Here is a 17,562-nt window from a genome sequence, read left to right on the forward strand (position 1 = left end):
GTTGTTTAGCTGCACTTTGGCAAAAACCCAAAACAGGAACAGCGGATTAAAACATCTGTACATTTGTTTATTTACAGCATAAAAATGGAAACATTTCAAATCCAAACTAAAAAACGAATGCTGTAATTTCATAACTGATGGGTTCAACATTATTCAACAACTCAAAACTGAGCAGCATCATCAGTATGAGGGGGGGAAAAAAAAAAGTACATATTTTCATTAAAAAAACAAAAACAAAAAAACTGTACAAGTTCTCAGCAAAAATGAGAAAAAAAATCCATTAAAAAAAATCTTGGTTCTTGAGTTCAACTTAAAAATAATAAATATGTGATCACGAGGGGAGTCCTGCAGCAAGGATGCTGCCCAGAAGAGTTCGGTCCTTCAGAGCGTTTTCGATGTCCTTCTCTTCGATCTTTAGAAAAACCTGGAGAAACAAACAAACATTTAGATTTCAGATATCGCATATTGTGTGGTGGGAGAAAAATGCTGGGTGATTTGTTACGATGTCTTTTATCATTTCTAACAACTCGTCATTAGTTTAACAAGCGCGCCATGGTTGAGTAAAGTAAAAACTGCAGTCAAAGCAGGTGGAAATAATTTGTCATCAACCCCCTTCACATCTCAGTCTCAAACACAGCGAGCGTTTTTTTGTTATAAAAAAAAAACCTCAAGATTTTTCTTAGTTTCCAGGGTGACAGACCCCCCATCTCATGATTGGTTGCCTGAAAAAGGCGCAACAAGGACGACACCAGCGCTTCTCTGAAAAGTTCCAACTAGTGTTTGGAGGTGGCGAACAAAAAAAGGCAGAGCTGTTCAGACAGGGTGACAGTGGAGCAATGTTTGTACCTTGGTGAGACGAGCCTCTTTGGCTTTCTTCAGAGCAAAGATGCCTCGACTCTCCAGCAGACTGCAGAGAGACAAACACTCGCCCTGACCGACTGCAGACACCTGCCTCTGGGAACACAGACGACTGTAGACCTCGTGGAGCTGAAACACACAAGTTTCATGTTGTTAGACATCGTGTCCATGTGCTGATCTTCAGCACCACCTGCTGGACATTTAGATAGAAAAAGCTGCAGCCACCTCACCTGAATGAATGTGGGCAACTCACAAGAAGACAGTTATGGAGCAAGTATAGCAGGTTTTATTCTGATATACACGTTTTATTAACTTGTACTGTAACGTAACATCAGTTCTAACTCTTGGAAAAACAGAGGAATATAGCTTTTATTTCTTTATACTGTTTATAATTTATATCAATGAAAATCGAGTGATGTGGATTCTGATTAAGACTTAGAGTTAACTCTGTTCTTCTTTTTGTTCTGGTCAGTAACCCCAGAAGAACACTAGACATGCACACAATGCACAACAAAAACTAGAAAGAAAGACTAGAAGAAACAAACTCCGATCCGTCTGCTCGCCATCATCAAGCTATCGTGGCTGCGTGAACATGAACACAAGTGAGTTCAGCGCCTCACCTTTCCGAGGACGATCTCTTTGCTCTTTCCGTTACGTATGAGCAGCAGCAGGCAGCAGACCAACAGCTTCTGTTGGAGGGGGAAACTCTCTCCATCAGAGCTGCCGCACTGAGACGCCATCCGGTCTCCGTACACCTCTGACAGCACCCGTGCCACCTGGGGAAGGCTGACCCGCGACACTGCACGCACACAGAGAACGAGAAGCGTTCGAGTTAGTGTTCACGTTTGTCGAGTTGGGAACAAAAGTCAGCCAAAAACAAAATTCACATCACAGCAGCGCTCACCTTTACTTTCGGCTTTTGGATCTGACGCTTTCTTCCTCTCGTCAGACTCCACGACCTCAACAGCTCTCCTGGGAATAAAACGGAAAAAAAAATAAGTCCAATGTCGAACAAGTTCAGCACGTCTTTAAAGCTGTTTAACAAGCAGAGAGACGAACTCAAGAAGATTAAACAGAGTGTGGCGTTAACATCTATGTCGGAGGTTTATCATGACGCTTCACATAAGTCAGGATTTAAAGACACACAAATCTGGTTTAGGTTTAGTTCAAACTACCAATCTATGCTTTAAAAGCCACATTAATGAACCGGTAGAAACTCGTACCTGCAGATGTCCAGAGCCTTCCTGGCATCTCCCGACACCGCTGACACTTTCCTGGCACAGAACTGAACCGCCGAGGCATCCATGATCCCATCAGCTGACGCCTAACAGGAGGAACGTTAACAAATGAACACACAAGAAGCAAACTAAATAAAGACGGTCACTCTTGCTTTACTTAATTCAAGAGCCTGTATCTCGTCTGTGTTTACCCGAGTCAGTCTGTCCTGTACGATGGCCGTGAGCTCCTCGCGACTGTAGGGAGGGAAGTTTAGCAACTGGGGGCGACAATGAGGACGAGCCTGCAGTCGGGGCAGGATGCGGTCGGTCAGATCCAGAGCGTTGGCGATACCTGTGAAGACAATGATGATCGTCACTCATGGTCTAAAACCTGAATAGTTTTTAAAATGCCACTGTCCAGAAATGTAGTTTAAACCACCGCAGAGAACAAACAGACCTTCCTCAATTCTAAGTTTTGTTTTTTACATTACATTTTACTCATTAAAAGTGATGCATGGCATAAATAAAAACACTGTTGTGCTGTGTCGAGATCAGTGGCTCTGCTGTCGTGGCTACTGTGTTCTTTGTTATAAGTTTTTCCACTTCCTTCAGGTCTTACACATAGTTAGATACAGATAGTTATTGTGGATGGGGCGGGGCCTTACCGACGAGACAGAGGCGAGACTTTGGCAAGTATGGCCATTCAAAAATGGTGTAGAGGACATCCTGAGCTTTACTGTCCAGCTGGTCCATCTCATCCAGGACGAGGAGCCTGAGGAGGAAAGACAGGCGGAGTTCCTTTTATTGCTGTATACGGCATCTTTGACAAATATTAGATTTTTTTAAAAAGCCAGAAAACACATGAACTGGTTCAAATGATGCGCTGAATTTAGAGACGATAAACCTGTTAAAGTCAACTGTTTCATAGCTTTAATTGATTGAATAGCATAATTGGAAATGCTTAAATTTGTATATACCCATTGTTTTTCTCTGGCCATCAAAATCTGTTATTTAAATCTGTAAAATGCACATTTAAAGGGGAGACTAATCTGAGGAGATGCGTCACGATCCCCACGTTGGCATTTAACACTTTCAGCAGCTGAATATTCCCCTCATCATCCTCCTGCATCAGGGTTACTCACACAGCGGGGCCCGAGGCCGACAGGAACTTCTGCAGTCCATTCTGTCCGCCGGGTGCCTTCAGCCTCTCTGCCAGCAGAGGAAAGATGGCATGGGAGCTCCGTAGACTCATACAGTTCACCACCACTGTCTGTACCGATGACAGCTCGGCCTGATGGGACATTAACAAATACTAAATAACAACAACAACAACAACAACAACCACCACCATCTTTAAAAGAGAAATAAGGGACCATAAGTACCTTCATCTCCTGCAGCACACAGTTGAGGCAGGCTGTCTTGCCAGTCCCTGGGGCTCCGGAGATGTAGAGGCTGCCGGGGACACGCTGGAGGACTTTCTCCTCCAGGAAAGACCGAATGGACGTCCGCTCGGCCTCCCGGGACAGGAGCCGCTCGGGTACAGCGGTGTGAAGCGCCTGTTTCACGTTTTGAAACCTCGACTCTAGAAAGAGAAACATCAAGTCAGAATTGAATGATGCTGTAACGGGAAGACTGAAGTCAAGTCCTTTCTGGGTTTACAAGGACACGCCGAGACAAAGTGAATCGCAGCATCGTTGTGGATTTCTGAAAACAGACACACAAGAGCTCTTACTTTCTGCAAAGAGCCGAGCGACTGGTAGCTTCTGGCAGGCCGGGCTACCAGTAGGCGTCTCCTGTCGCCTCGGGGACGGTCTGGCAGTGGGAGAGCGTGGCTGTCGTGGTGATGAGGGGACAAGCTGCCGGCGAGCTGGGACCGGAGAGTTCTCATCAAAGCCGAGCTTTCGCGGTGATGCCAGAGACAGCTTGCCCTGCTTTGGTGGTGAACCCAGCAGGCCGACACTGAGGTTGCAGCTGTTGTCGTCACCTTGAGATAAAAGACAGGAAGTTAATGTGGAGGAACTCAGATTAGACTCGGGACATCGGGCGAGTTAAGGCTTTACTGATAGATTCTCACCTGTGCGTTTCCGGGGGCTGAGGGGAAGCCGTGGCTGTAGACAGGGTGATGAAGGTGGTGGTGCTTGCTGGGCATCTGGACGTCTGGGTGAGAGCGGTCCAATCCGGGTCAGGGTCCGTGCGAGGTGCTGTGGTTCGGATTTGGTTGGTGATGGAGCTGGAGGTTGCTCCTGCTGCGGCGTCTTGGGGTGGGAGGACACTCTGCAGGATTTGCGGCGAGGGAATGACAGCGTGGGCTGAGCCCGGCCCTGAGAGCGAGTGCTGGGCATTTTGTATTAAATCTGAAACATTAAAAGGGGGAAAGATCATTTATCACGGGGACTACCAGGATCTCTGTAACAAGTTTGTGGCTACATAAATAACTAATTATACAATATTTGGGAGGATTGGCTTTGATTCTCAGCTGTGAACTATGGATTTGCTGACCACACACACTAATGTTTCTTTACATTTCTTCATTTGTCTGAGAAAACCCCTCCACAGTTGATGGATATCAGTTTGATTTTGGGACAAAAATCTAAATTTTGTATCGTTTTATTGTCTAATGACACTTAATTATAAAAGAAAACTGCTCACTTTCCACAGCAAACTCTCTGATCACACATAAATATCACTCACTACCAAATAATCTCTTTTCCTGTGTTTGATTGGACCATTTTGTATGACCAGAGTTGGCCTTTTCCACGTGTGACTGTTCATGTAAATAAAGTTTCGCTTCCTACAAGAATCGATACAGCGTCATGTTAAACCTCATTAATTGGCCTCAGTGCAGGTTTGATGTTAAAGTTTGTTAGTCCTGAGCAGACGGTTGTTGTTGTGTTTCACATTAAAAGGCCGCAGAGCAAACAATACAGGCCGGTTGTTAAATGGCGCCAACACATCAGAGGTCCAAACGGTGACGTCCGCTTAAAAATATGCAAATTTCGACATTAACATCGCTGAGTTTTTAACTTCAAAACACAACACGTTAACATTAAAAGCAATCTGAAGTCACCGTTTGTAGATACAAGACGTGTAAAACATGTAAGAGAGGTTTATGTTGGTACAAGCAAAGCAACTCTCTTCCGGTTCGTTAAACACAATATTTCTCGTCTCATGACTTGAATCAAAGTGTTAGTGATCAACTCACCTTTATTTTAAAACGCTGATAAAGTCCCTGTTGTCTTCACGTCCTCTCTGCGTCTGTATCTGTCCGTCTTCTGTCGCACACTGGACTCAAACTTGCGCCAAATCTCCTTCAGCTCCTCCTCGATCAGCTGTGTTTCCCGCCGCGGCTCTCTGATTGGTCCGTTACTGGTCACGGCAACAGCCTCCGTGATGCTCATTGGTTCAGCGTTACAGGCGGATATTACGTCAGCTGTTGCCAGTAGCTTGTGGCGGGACTTTGAATAGACATCTGTTGGCGGACTCTAAATTTCCCGGGAACTTGTTTTGTTACATCAGTGACAGTGAGTGTAATTAAATATAAAATTAAATCAACTCCAAGTCCAACAACAAGTCCTATAAAACTGACTGATGTTAGAAACAGTCATGATTTATAGTAGTTGTAGTAGTAAAGGTTGTTTTGTAGAAATAATCACATCTGAATACTTGGCATCTGTAACAGGAGTCAGTTTGAACAAAAGCAAACATGTAAAGGTCGTGAAATGTACAGAGTACATCAGTACTCTAACGAGCTTTTAGATCATGACACATGTATGTTGATGCTGTGAATGGTCTAACTATTCTACTCCAGTAGTTTAAACTTCATTTAAACATATTTTGTTTTTCTTTGACACCTGAGCCTGATAGTCACAGCTCTGTTGTAAACTGCATTAACACACAGTGTTTGTAGGCAGAGCTGTTTCTTGCTATATGTGGACTATGCGGGCCTGCAGCCACCAGGGGGAGAATTAAAAGTACCTGTCTTTATTTGTAGCCAGGCAAACCCTCTCATTTGTTGTGTGAAGCTTATATGATAGGGAATAGCAGTGACTTGTGTTTGTGCAGTAATCAAGTCAAAATCATCTTTGGGCATATGGTTCCTTTTAAATGACAATATAACTTTTATGCATTGTTTTCATTGTTTGCACTACAAAATAAATGGTTTCTTGTGTTTTTATTTAAGATGCTCTGACGCTAGCCTACAAAACCATCTCAGGATCTGCCCCGGCCTATCTCAGCGTCTTACTAAAGGCTCACGTCCCGACCAGGGCGCTATGCTCCGCTCATACAAACCGTCTAGTTGTACCCTCGCCTCTCGCAAAGCGAGGTCACTCTAAACTCTTCTCTGTGGTCGTCCCCAAATGGTGGAATGACCTACTAGCGGCTACTCGAACAGCAACATCCCTTTCGACCTTTAAAAAACTTGTAAAAACCTTTCTGTTTCGAGAATGCTTCCCTTGAGTGTTGAGTGTTCCCGAGAGTGCTTCTTTACACCTTTCTCAGCTTATGTCCTCCTCTGTAAGTCGCTTTGGATAAAAGCGTCTGCTAAATTCAATGTAATGTAATGTAAAAGATCATTTTGCTTTTGCAGTGGCCTAAAATGTCAGACTTGTGGTTATAGATACCACAATATCAGAAACAGATCCAAAAATGGTGATACTACCTGAAACATAAGTATTATTCTTACTACTGTATTTATTATGTATTTTTAGTTAGTTACTGTGGATGCGGATTCACTGTATTTTCATTCATTTAAGTGTTTTTTTGTTGTTGTTGTAATTTACTGCTTGTCTCTGACCTGACAATGGACCATCCTGGCTCAGCTGGCTGTGACCATCACAGGGTGAAACTGATATCCCAGGATACACGTTCATCATCAGTGGTGCTCTCTTCTTTTTTTTTTAAAGGAAAAAAAATCTTTTCTGTGGTGATAAAAAACAACTTGTTCTCGTGTTGTCGCTCCAGACTGAAATCTCTCAACATCCACTGAGGAAAAGGAAGCAAACCATGACTTTGTTTCACAGCGATTATATTCAGCATATATGTCTGGAACTTGAAATGTCTGTCTGGAATTTGAAAGGTCTGTCTATCGATTAGAGCAGAAAAACAATAAGTTACCATTTTTGTCTAATGGTGAAAACATGTGAAACTATAAGCACATTGTACATAAAACATCCAAAAACCAAACTTTTTCATTGTAATTTTTCATTTAATGAACACTTGTGAGGCTGTACAAACTTATCACAACACTGTGTACACACCGAATACACAGAACATGCTACATGAAATTGACATAAATGCACAGTTATAAGAACTTTCTAATGGATGTGGGCAACACTGTATCTTTTCTGAAATAGCAAGTAAAAGCTAAAATGCTACTAACTGTTCTTGCTGTTCAGATCTTTTAACTTGTAACAGTAAAATCACCACAGGTTCATTAAGCCGTGACAGTGGTGCAGCATAAAACCAGAACCCTGCTTTTTGTTTGTGTTATCAGTGTTATCTGCTATTTATATATACACACATATAAAAAAAAGTCTCCAACATAAACAACCACCTCACCTCATTTGCAAGGCTGTACATGAAGATGGGAAAAATTTACACATCTTACACTGTGTACACTCATACATACTGCAACATTACAACAACATTACACCTCACATCATCATCATAAAGGCGGAACTATAATTAAGGCGGAACTATCATGAAGGCGGAACTATAATTAAGGCGGAACTAATCATACTAGGCGAACGTCAGAGGCGACTATCCATGTAGGCCGAGCAACGGTCATGAGAGGCGAACGATATCACGATGGTAAGGTGGAACTATCATATGTAGGCGGAACCTAAAGGTCATGTAGGCGGAACTGTGCATGAAGCGGAAGCTGTCATGAAGGCGGCATTGTCATTAGGCGGAACTGTCCATAAGAAGGCGGAACTACATGTAAGGCGGAACTGTCATGAAGGCGGAACTGTCATGAAGGCGGAACTGTCATGTAGGCGGAACTATCATGAAGGCGGAACTATCATGTAGGCGGAACTTCATGTAGGCGGAACGTAAGGCGGAATGTCATGACGGCGGTACTGTCATGTAAGGCGGAACTGTCATGAAGGCGGATCTGTCATGAAGGCGGAACTATCATGTAGGCGGAACTATCATGAAGGCGGAACTGTCATGAAGGCGGTACTGTCATGTAGGCGGAACTATCATGTAGGCGGAACTATCATGAAGGCGGAACTGTCATGAAGGCGGAAATGTCATGAAGGCGGAACTCATGGAAGTCCGTTGTGGAGGCGGAAGCTGTCCTGTAGCTGGGAATCTTTCATGGTAGGCGGAACTATCATGTCAGGCGGAACGGATCATGAAGGCGAACTGTCTGAAGGCGTGATCTGATGCTACATGTTAGCGGAACATATCATGAATGGCGGAACTGTCCATGTAAGGCGGAACTTACATTAATGAATGCGGAACTATCATGAAGGCGGAACGGGTCATGAAGGCGGAACTGGTCATGAAGGCAACTGTCATGGACAGGCGGAACTATCATGTAGGCGGAACTATCATGTAGGCGGAACTGTCCATGAAGGCGGAACTGTCCATGCAGGAGGGGGAACTATCATGAAGGCAGGAACTGTCATGAAGGCGGAACTGTCATGGAGGCGGAACTATCATGGTAGGCGGATACAGCATGAAGGCGGAACTTGTCATGAAGGCGGAATCTGGTCATGAACGTGAGGTCATGGAGCGAACTGTCATTAATGGTCGATGTCATGAAGGGGAACTGTCATGAGGCGGAAAACTGTCATGAAGGCGGACCTATCATAAGGCGGACACCTGTCATAGAAGGCGGAACTGTCATGGAGAAGGCGGAACTATCATTTGTCACCTGTCTCCTATGCGGCGACTATCTGTCTGCGGCAACTTATGGCGGTCATGAAGGCGAACTGTCATGTAGGCGGAACGTGTCATGAAGGCGGAACTATCATGTAGGCGGAACTGTCATGGAGCGGAACTATCAGACGTGTAAGGCGGAAATGTCCATGCTAGGCGGAACTATTCATGTAGGCGGAACTGTCATGAAGGCGGAATTCATGTAGGCGGAACTGTCATGAAGGCGGAACCTGTCAGGGAGCGGACTATCATGTAGGCGGAACTATCATGTAGGCGGAACTGTCATTAGGGGGTAACTGTCATGAAGGCGGAACTGTCATGAAGGCGGAACTCATGGAGGCGGACTATCATGTAGGCGGAACATCATGTAGGCGGAACTATGCATCAAGGCGGAACTGTCATGAAGGCGGAACTGTGCATGAAGGCGGAACGTCATGGAGGCGAACATCATGAGGCGGAACTGTCATGGAGGCGGAATCTATCATGTAGGCGGGTGACTGTCAGTGGCGGAACTGATCATGTAGGCGAACTGGTCATGAGGGGAACTATCGAGGAAGGCGGAAAAGGCATGGAGGCGATACTATCATGTAGGGCGAACTATCATGAAGGCAGAACTATCATGTAGGCGGAACTATCATGTAGGCGGAACTGTCATGAAGGCGGATCTATCATGAAGGCGGAACTGTCATGTAGGCGGAACTGTCATGAAGGCGGATCTATCATGAAGGCGGAACTGTCATGAAGGCGGAACTGTCATGGAGGCGGAACTATCATGTAGGCGGAACTGTCATGAAGGCGGAACTGTCATGTCAACATCCACTGAGGAAAAGGAAGCAAACCATGACTTTGTTTCACAGCGATTATATTCAGCATATATGTCTGGAACTTGAAATGTCTGTCTGGAATTTGAAAGGTCTGTCTATCGATTAGAGCAGAAAAACAATAAGTTACCATTTTTGTCTAATGGTGAAAACATGTGAAACTATAAGCACATTGTACATAAAACATCCAAAACCAAACTTTTCATTGTAATTTTTCATTTAATGAACACTGGTGAGGCTGTACAAACTTATCACAACACTGTGTACACACCGAATACACAGAACATGCACATGAAATTGACATAAATGCACAGTTATAAGAACTTTCTAATGGATGTGGGCAACACTGTATCTTTTCTGAAATAGCAAGTAAAAGCTAAAATGCTACTAACTGTTCTTGCTGTTCAGATCTTTTAACTTGTAACAGTAAAATCACCACAGGTTCATTAAGCCGTGACAGTGGTGCAGCATAAACCAGAACCCTGCTTTTTGTTTGTGTTATCAGTGTTATCTGCTATTTATATATACACACTATAAAAAAAAGTCTCCACATAAACAACCACCTCACCTCATTGCAAGGCTGTACATGAAGATGGGAAACATTTACACATCTTACACTGTTACACTCAAATACACTGCAACATTACAACACATTACACCTCACATCATCATAATAAGGCGGAACATAATTAAGGCGGAACTATCATGAAGGCGGAACGTCATAAGGGGAACTGTCATGAAGGCGGAACTGTCATGTAGGCGGAACTGTCATGAAGGCGGAACTGTCATGAAGGCGGAACTGTCATGGAGGCGGAACTATCATGTAGGCGGAACTATCATGTAGGCGGAACTGTCATGAAGGCGGAACTGTCATGGAGGCGGAACTATCATGTAGGTGGAACTATCATGTAGGCGAACTATCATGAAGGCGGAACTATCATGAAGGCGGAACTGTCATGAAGGCGGAACTATCATGTAGGCGGAACTGTCATGAAGGCGGAACTGTCATGAAGGCGGAACTATCATGTAGGGCGAACATGCCATGAGGCGGAACTGTCATGTAGGCGGAACTGCATGTAGCGGAACTGTCATGAAGGCGGGAACTATGATGAAGGCGGAACTGTCATGTAGGCGGAACTGTCATGAAGGCGGAACTGTCATGAAGGCGGAACTATCATGTAGGCGGAACTATCATGAAGGCGGAACTATCATGTAGGCGGAACTGTCATGAAGGCGGAACTGTCATGTAAGGCGGAACTATCATGTAGGCGGAACTATCATGAAGGCGGAACTATCATGTAGGCGGAACTGAACTGTCATGTAGCGTGTCTAACTCATAGAAAGGCGGAACACATGTGAAAGGCGGAACTGTCATGAGGCGAACTATCATGTAGGCGGAACTGATCATGAAGCGGAACTGTCATGAAGGGCGGAACTGGTAACAACAAATAAATCCAGCAAGAGAAATCATGTTAAATACGATGTGGAAAAAAGGAAAGTTTTAAGTCCTTTTTTAAAATTTTCCAGAGTCTGTGGTGATCTGAGTTGATCAGGGAGCGAGTTCCAGAGGCGGGGTGCAGCGGCACAGAAGGCTCTGTCGCCCATGGTGCTTAGCTTGGTCCTCGGGCAGAAGAGTTTGTTAAAGTTTTTGGAGCGGAGGGATCGTGTGGGGGTTTGAGGGGAGAGCAGTTCTTTGAGCTAGGTGGGAGCGTTGCCATAGATGCACTGATGGGTAAGAAGAGAAATTTTGTACTTGATTCTAGCGGAGATTGGAAGCCAGTGCAGTGAATGAAGGACGGGAGTGATATGTTCTGATTTTCGGACTCGCATCAGGATCCTAGCAGCGGTGTTCTGGACTAGTTGTAACTGCTGAAGGTGTTTCCTGTGGGTCCCGATGAGGAGTGCGTTACAGTAATCAAGTCTGGAGGAGACAAAGGCGTGGACTAGTTTTTCACAGTCTGGTAAGGTGAGATTTGGCCGGAGTTTGGCAATATTTCTGAGGTGGTAGAAGGAGATCTTACAGAGGTGTTTGATATGAGTGAGGTGAGGTGGGGGTCAAATCTAACGCCAAGATTGGTTACTGATGAGGAGAGGTGGATGTCATGACCAGAGAGGGTGAGGCTGGTTATGGAAGATGCCTGGATCTGGTTAGGGGTGCCCACAATAATAGCCTCTGTTTTAGAACTGTTGAGATGAAGAAAGTTGAGATTCATCCACGTCTTTATCTCCTCCAGACAGGCTGAGAGTAACGGCAGGGCGGCTGATGGTGGTGATGGAGAATTTCGGGAGGGGTGTGTGCCAGTTTTGATGTAGAGCTGTGTGTCATCTGCATAACAGTGGAAGGAAATTCCATGGCGATTTATGTCAAATGCAGCAGACAGATCGAGGAGGACAAGGAGCGAAGGTGAGCCGGAGTCTGCTGCCATCAGGAGGTCATTTGTGACTCTAACCAAGGCTGTTTCTGTGCTGTGCGCAGATCGGAAACCAGACTGGAATTTTTCAAAGATGTTGTTGTTTTTAAGTTGGTCCTGAAGATTTGCAGCAACTACTTTTTCAAGAGCTTTGGAGAGGAAGGGAAGATTTGAGATAGGTCTGTAGTTTGCAAAATCTTCTGGGTCGAGTGTTGGTTTTTTGAGACGTGGTCTAATTATGGCAGATTTAAGAGCAGCAGGGACAAATCCAGTCTGGAAGGAAAGGTTTATTACTGTGGTTATCAGAGGGCTGATTGCAGAGAGGTTATCTTTAACCAGGGGTGTTGGGAGGGGGTCCAGGGTGCAGGTGGAGGGTTATGATATTCTCAACCTCGCGGAGTCCGACATAAGGGATGGAATTTAGGGGATGGGAGATTACAGTTTGTGGTTCAGTGGTCATGGCAGGCAGAGTGGAGGAGCCGGAGAGGCCAATGCGGATGGAGTCGATTTTATTTTTGAAAAAGACCATGAATTTGTTGCAGTATTCTTCAGTTATTTCTGTCCTTAAGGGAGGCTGTGGATTGAGGAGATGATTGACGGTGGAGAAAAGCTGCTTTGAGTGTCCAGGGTTGTTATTAATAATGTTGCGTAGCTGGCTATTATACCACGGGGCTGTGCGGGAGAAGGAAACTAGTCTGTTTTTTGTTGGTGCATGGTGGTCAAGAATGTTGCTCAGGGTTTTATTGTAGAAGTCCACAGCGTCACTGGCTGTCGAGAAATTAACTGAGAGGAGATGCTGAAGGTCAAGGAACATGGATGCAGGGTTAATGTTTTTCAGGTTTCTGAAACGGATTTGGTGTTGAGGCCTAGTGAGTGGTGACGGAGATAGCACCTCCATGTAGATGATTTTATGGTCAGAGACACCTAGATCATAGGCCTGTGGTTTACTGAGAGGGACGGAATCAGTGATGACCAAATCAAGGGTGTGACCTTTAGTATGTGTAGGGACATCGACAAGTTGGGTGAGATTAAAACAGTCCAGTAGTTGTAGGAATTCAGCTGCTTAGTGGCAGGAAGGGGAGTCGACGTGAAGATTCATATCTCCGAGTATAATGAGGTTGGCGGAGGTGGTGCAGAATATTGAAAGAAGATTGTACATTTCAGTGATGAAGACGGGGTTTGGTTTGGGCGGTCGATAGATAAGAAGTATTGTCATGTGAAAGGGGGGCTTACACTTAAATGCCAGACACTCAAAGGAGGACAGCTCAGGCAGGGGCAATGAGGATATATACAGGTCACTGCGATGGATAACTGCGAGACCACCGCCTCGGCCAGAGGTGCGGGCTCTCTGGAGGTAGCAGAAACCATTGTGGCAGGTTTCGTTTAACGCGGAGAAAACGTCTGGTTTCTGCCAGGTTTCTGTGAGGCACATGAGGTCTAGGCATTTGTCCTGGATGTGGTCACGAAGTAGGCATGATTTATTGCTAAGAGATTGTACGTTAAACAGTTCAATTTTGAGTTTGTGAGTAGTTCTGTGTCTTGGAAAATGGCGAAGAAGAATGAAGTTTACTCCACGTGGTCTACTCAGTTCAGTAAGTTTATGAGGAGGAGATGGGCGATTTCCAGTAACAGTGTTTATCGTCTGTTGGTCAGTGTGCGGAGTAGACGGTGGTCTACTATCTCTGGTATTCAGTCTTCGGGAGAGAGTGCGTGACTTTATTATGGGCACAGAACTGTCAGTGTAAGAGTATTGGATGGGAGGAGCCACTGAAGGCCAGTGGGGGTAGTGCTGGGTAACATGGGTTGATGTGACACTATAGAGGGACACAGGGGGGCGTGAGATGTACATAGTCATGCATACCTGGCGTATTGTACTGTGTGCAGTATGTTGTCCGTGAGCATGCGGCTTCCCAGCCTGTTAGGATGAAGTCCGTCGTTCCTGTAAAAGGAGGGCCTGTTCCAAAATAGATTGAAGTTATCTATGTAGATAAAACTGTGAATCCTGCAGGCTGCCTGGAGCCAGAAGTGGAGAGAAAGGAGTCTGCTGAAGCGTTCGGTTCTGCGTTGGAACGTGGGTAGAGGGCCACTAATGAAGATGTTTTTTCCCCGAGTCTTTTAACATACTGAATAGATCGTTGAAATGTTCCTTGACCTGTTCCGAATTTCCGTGGGCCACATCATTTGTGCCGACATGAAGAACGGCCCGCTCTACGGAGGATGGGAGTGATTGGAGTAGGTTTGGGAGCATATCCATAATTTTAGATGTTGTGGCTCCGGGAAAACATTTTGTAGTGGCATTGAAGAAACGGATGTTTCTTATTATTGAATCGCCCACTATCAGGGTAGTTTGGGGGAAAAAGGGGGGAGGCGGTGAGGATCGGTGGAGTGGGTTGGTCTGCGGCAGGGTTGCTGACGCAGCCATGGGTGGAGAGCCACGTGTGCAATTTGGGTGATGCAGGCTCAGGAGCCTCCGTCGCGTTGCAGAGGTCGCCACCTGGCGAGGTCTCTGTTGTTCTGGTCCCGCGGTAGAGCAACTACGGACGCCATAAGTCGCCCGCGGGGATAACGCCGGGCAATCACCAGAGCGGGCGGCCGTAGGGATACAGCTGGCCGGTGCAGATGAAGCCGCTGCGCTGCCGTGCTTTCGGTTTGGCCCACCAGCGCGAGAAGCCGGAGGGGAGGGCGCCAGGCAGCCAGCAGAGCGAGAGGCCGGCGCAGGTGAAGCAGTGCTGCCGTGTTTCCTGCTCCGACCACCGGAGCGAGAAGCCGTAGAGACGCCGCTGGCCGGCGCAGGTGAAGCCGCTGTGCTGCCGTGTTTCCTGCTCCGACCACCGGAGCGAGAAGCCGTAGAGACGCCGCTGGCCGGCGCAGGTGAAGCCGCTGTGCTGCCGTGTTTCCTGCTCCGACCACCGGAGCGAGAAGCCGTAGAGACGCCGCTGGCCGGCGCAGGTGAAGCCGCTGTGCTGCCGTGTTTCCTGCTCCGACCACCGGAGCGAGAAGCCGTAGAGACGCCGCTGGCCAGTGCAGGTGAAGCCGCTGCGAGGGACGGACTAGGGTCCGCGTCTAATCCCATATGCAACAGAGGGTCGTAGCGGTTGGAAAGTTCAAGGCAGCGTGATGGGAGATAGGCAGCCACGGGTTTCCCTCTGCCACAGGCCACCTCGGTCCAAGGCGGTGGGCGGACCGGTGTCGAGGACAGCGATGGCCGTGGACAGGTAGTGGGGTCCCAGTGCCATGTGTCCTGGAGGGCCGCGGTGAGCGAGGAAATCCGAAGGGACTGCTGATGAGCCACTTCAACACAGGTGGACAAGAGGCTGGTTTTGTTCTTCAGTTCATCGGACAGCCGACGGTTGTCTTCCCTCAGGTTGGTGATGGTTTTATTTGCGTTTTGTAGAAGGACTTCGTTGTCGTGGAGTGTAGTGTTAGCCATGAATGCAGCTCCTCAAGCCGGAGTCCAGTGGTAGTACCAAGACAATGCTGCTGATGTGTGAGTTGTTTGCTGAGACCCCTGTAGCTCTCCGACAGGGCTTCGTTGTTGTTCTTACTCGTTGTTTGTTGTTGTTGTTCCTCGTTGCGCGTTTCCCGGTTCAACGGCAGTTTGAAAACTTGCGCATGCTCAGTCGGTGGGCTCCACCACAAAGAAGAGGTGAAGCAGCAGAACGTAGGGGTACAGTATATATATGTGTGTATGTGTGTGTATGTATGTATGTACATGTTAGTGCTCACATCTACATTTTAGGATCTGGTTATTATAGACACAGATTAAATGTTAAATATAAATATTTCAATATTTATCATCACAGTAACAGTGTTACACACATTAGTAGCTGTAAACACTCAGCATTAGAAAAATACATACGTTGGTTTGGTGCTTACATAAGGAGTAAACATTTATAATCATCACTTTAAAAGTTACATACGTATGTAACTTTTAAAGTTACATACGTATGTAACTTTTAAAGTTACATACGTATGTAACTTTTAAAGTGTTTTAAATCATAAGCAGTAGACTATGCTTAACTATCTGAATGAATTATCACATGTTGTAAAAACCCTTCTGCTGTTTGTGTCACACCGCGGTGAGGTTTGTCCTGTCTTGGGGTTTTTTGTCTTGTTACTTCCTGTTTTATTTTGAAATCTAACTCTCCTCTCGTTTCAGGTCACTTGCCCTTCCTCGTGTGTCACCGGGCGATTTTTTGTTGATTAATCTTTTCTATGTTTAGTGTTCTATTTTGTTTTCTGTTGTTACATTTTTTTGTCCTCCCGCTTGTGTAGTGATTTTTTTTGTTAGAGAGCATTAGATATTAGTAGAGCCCCTGTTTAGGTGAGCCTTTTTCTTTTTGTATATAATCTTGTTCCCTCCCTTTTAATGTGTTTTTCCCTCTTTTGGGAAGTGTTTATTCCCTGTCATTTTAGCCAGGTCTCTTAAGAATAGACAGAGTTACATAGCCCTTTCATTTCATCACTCTTCTAAGAAGAACTTGACTTCAATAAAGTGTGCTTAATCGTTATATCCTCTGCGTCTGAGTCCTCATTCCTGTCCTGGTCTGACAGTTTGTCTCAACCATCTCTGTCTGATCTTTCTTCAGATATATCAGGCTAACATAACTCAAAACACACCTTCACTTTAGACTCAACACACAAGATCTGGTTACTTCGATGTTTGTATCGTTTGCTGCCGGTAAGTTTACAACTCGACTTCGTGAAGTTAGTGAATGAGATCCGGTCGATCACGTCGTTGTTGTTTTCAGCTTAGTCTACATTAATAGTTATATAAACATTAATATGGTGTTATAAGTTTAATCTAACTACAGTTTGCGCTATTTAAACTTTAAGTTTTGATGTATTAAATTAGTCATAAAATAAATCACAAATGAGTACTGCCTGTTTTTAAAGATTAAGCTGTCGATGTTGTCATTGAGATGTTGGCTTGGTCAACATTAATGGTTAAATATCATCATTAGCATGGTTAGAAATCTAATCTGACTGTTATACATGTAGACGTACTGTAATGTACCTATACATGTCCATGTAACTGTACCTATACATGTCCATGTAACTATACATGTTGATGTAACTGTATGTGTTCCTGTACAGTAATGCCAGTACAATACAGGTTACTGTACTGGCATTACTGTAATGACTTGTCATCTATGGTAGTAACTTTTTTGGGTATTACACTGTTTAAGGACGTCACCTTGGCCTCCGGTAAACCGAATATATGATGAAAGTAATGATAAGTTGCAGCCTTTCTCACATGTATCTGTGGCTTGTAACATACATTTACACAAGGTCTAAATCCAAACTAGATAGACGTTTTGCAATACATGTGGACTGTTAGAGAAGACATTACTACTAGTGAGGCGG

General features: G+C 45.3%; 1 protein-coding gene across 1 annotated transcript; it reads right to left on the reverse strand.

Annotated features, from left to right (window-relative positions):
* Nucleotides 1–46: 46 nt before the first annotated feature.
* cdc6 (cell division cycle 6 homolog (S. cerevisiae)) lies at nucleotides 47–5,434 on the reverse strand. The gene is made up of 12 exons (XM_010730282.3): nucleotides 5,278–5,434; nucleotides 4,150–4,429; nucleotides 3,808–4,059; nucleotides 3,458–3,657; nucleotides 3,218–3,366; nucleotides 2,741–2,847; nucleotides 2,288–2,427; nucleotides 2,082–2,182; nucleotides 1,763–1,830; nucleotides 1,479–1,657; nucleotides 847–987; nucleotides 47–424 (listed from the first exon to the last, which is right to left on the reverse strand). The coding sequence occupies exons 2-12, from the start codon at nucleotides 4,415–4,417 to the stop codon at nucleotides 332–334; spliced, it is 1,698 nt and encodes a 565-aa protein (XP_010728584.3). The 5' UTR covers nucleotides 4,418–4,429; nucleotides 5,278–5,434; the 3' UTR covers nucleotides 47–331.
* Between the last annotated feature and the right edge of the window lie 12,128 nt (nucleotides 5,435–17,562).

Source organism: Larimichthys crocea, chromosome X (assembly GCF_000972845.2).
Source record: "Larimichthys crocea isolate SSNF chromosome X, L_crocea_2.0, whole genome shotgun sequence".
Classification (NCBI taxonomy): domain Eukaryota; kingdom Metazoa; phylum Chordata; class Actinopteri; family Sciaenidae; genus Larimichthys; species Larimichthys crocea.

Coding starts and splice junctions, on each gene's coding strand:
- cdc6 (XM_010730282.3), bottom strand. CDS start 4,417: ATGCCCAGCACTCGCTCTCAGGGCCGGGCTCAGCCCACGCTGTCATTC. Junction 3,367..3,457: donor GTGTGCTGCAGGAGATGAAG/GTACTTATGGTC, acceptor ATGTCCCATCAG/GCCGAGCTGTCATCGGTACA. Junction 2,183..2,287: donor TACAGGACAGACTGACTCGG/GTAAACACAGAC, acceptor TCCTCCTGTTAG/GCGTCAGCTGATGGGATCAT.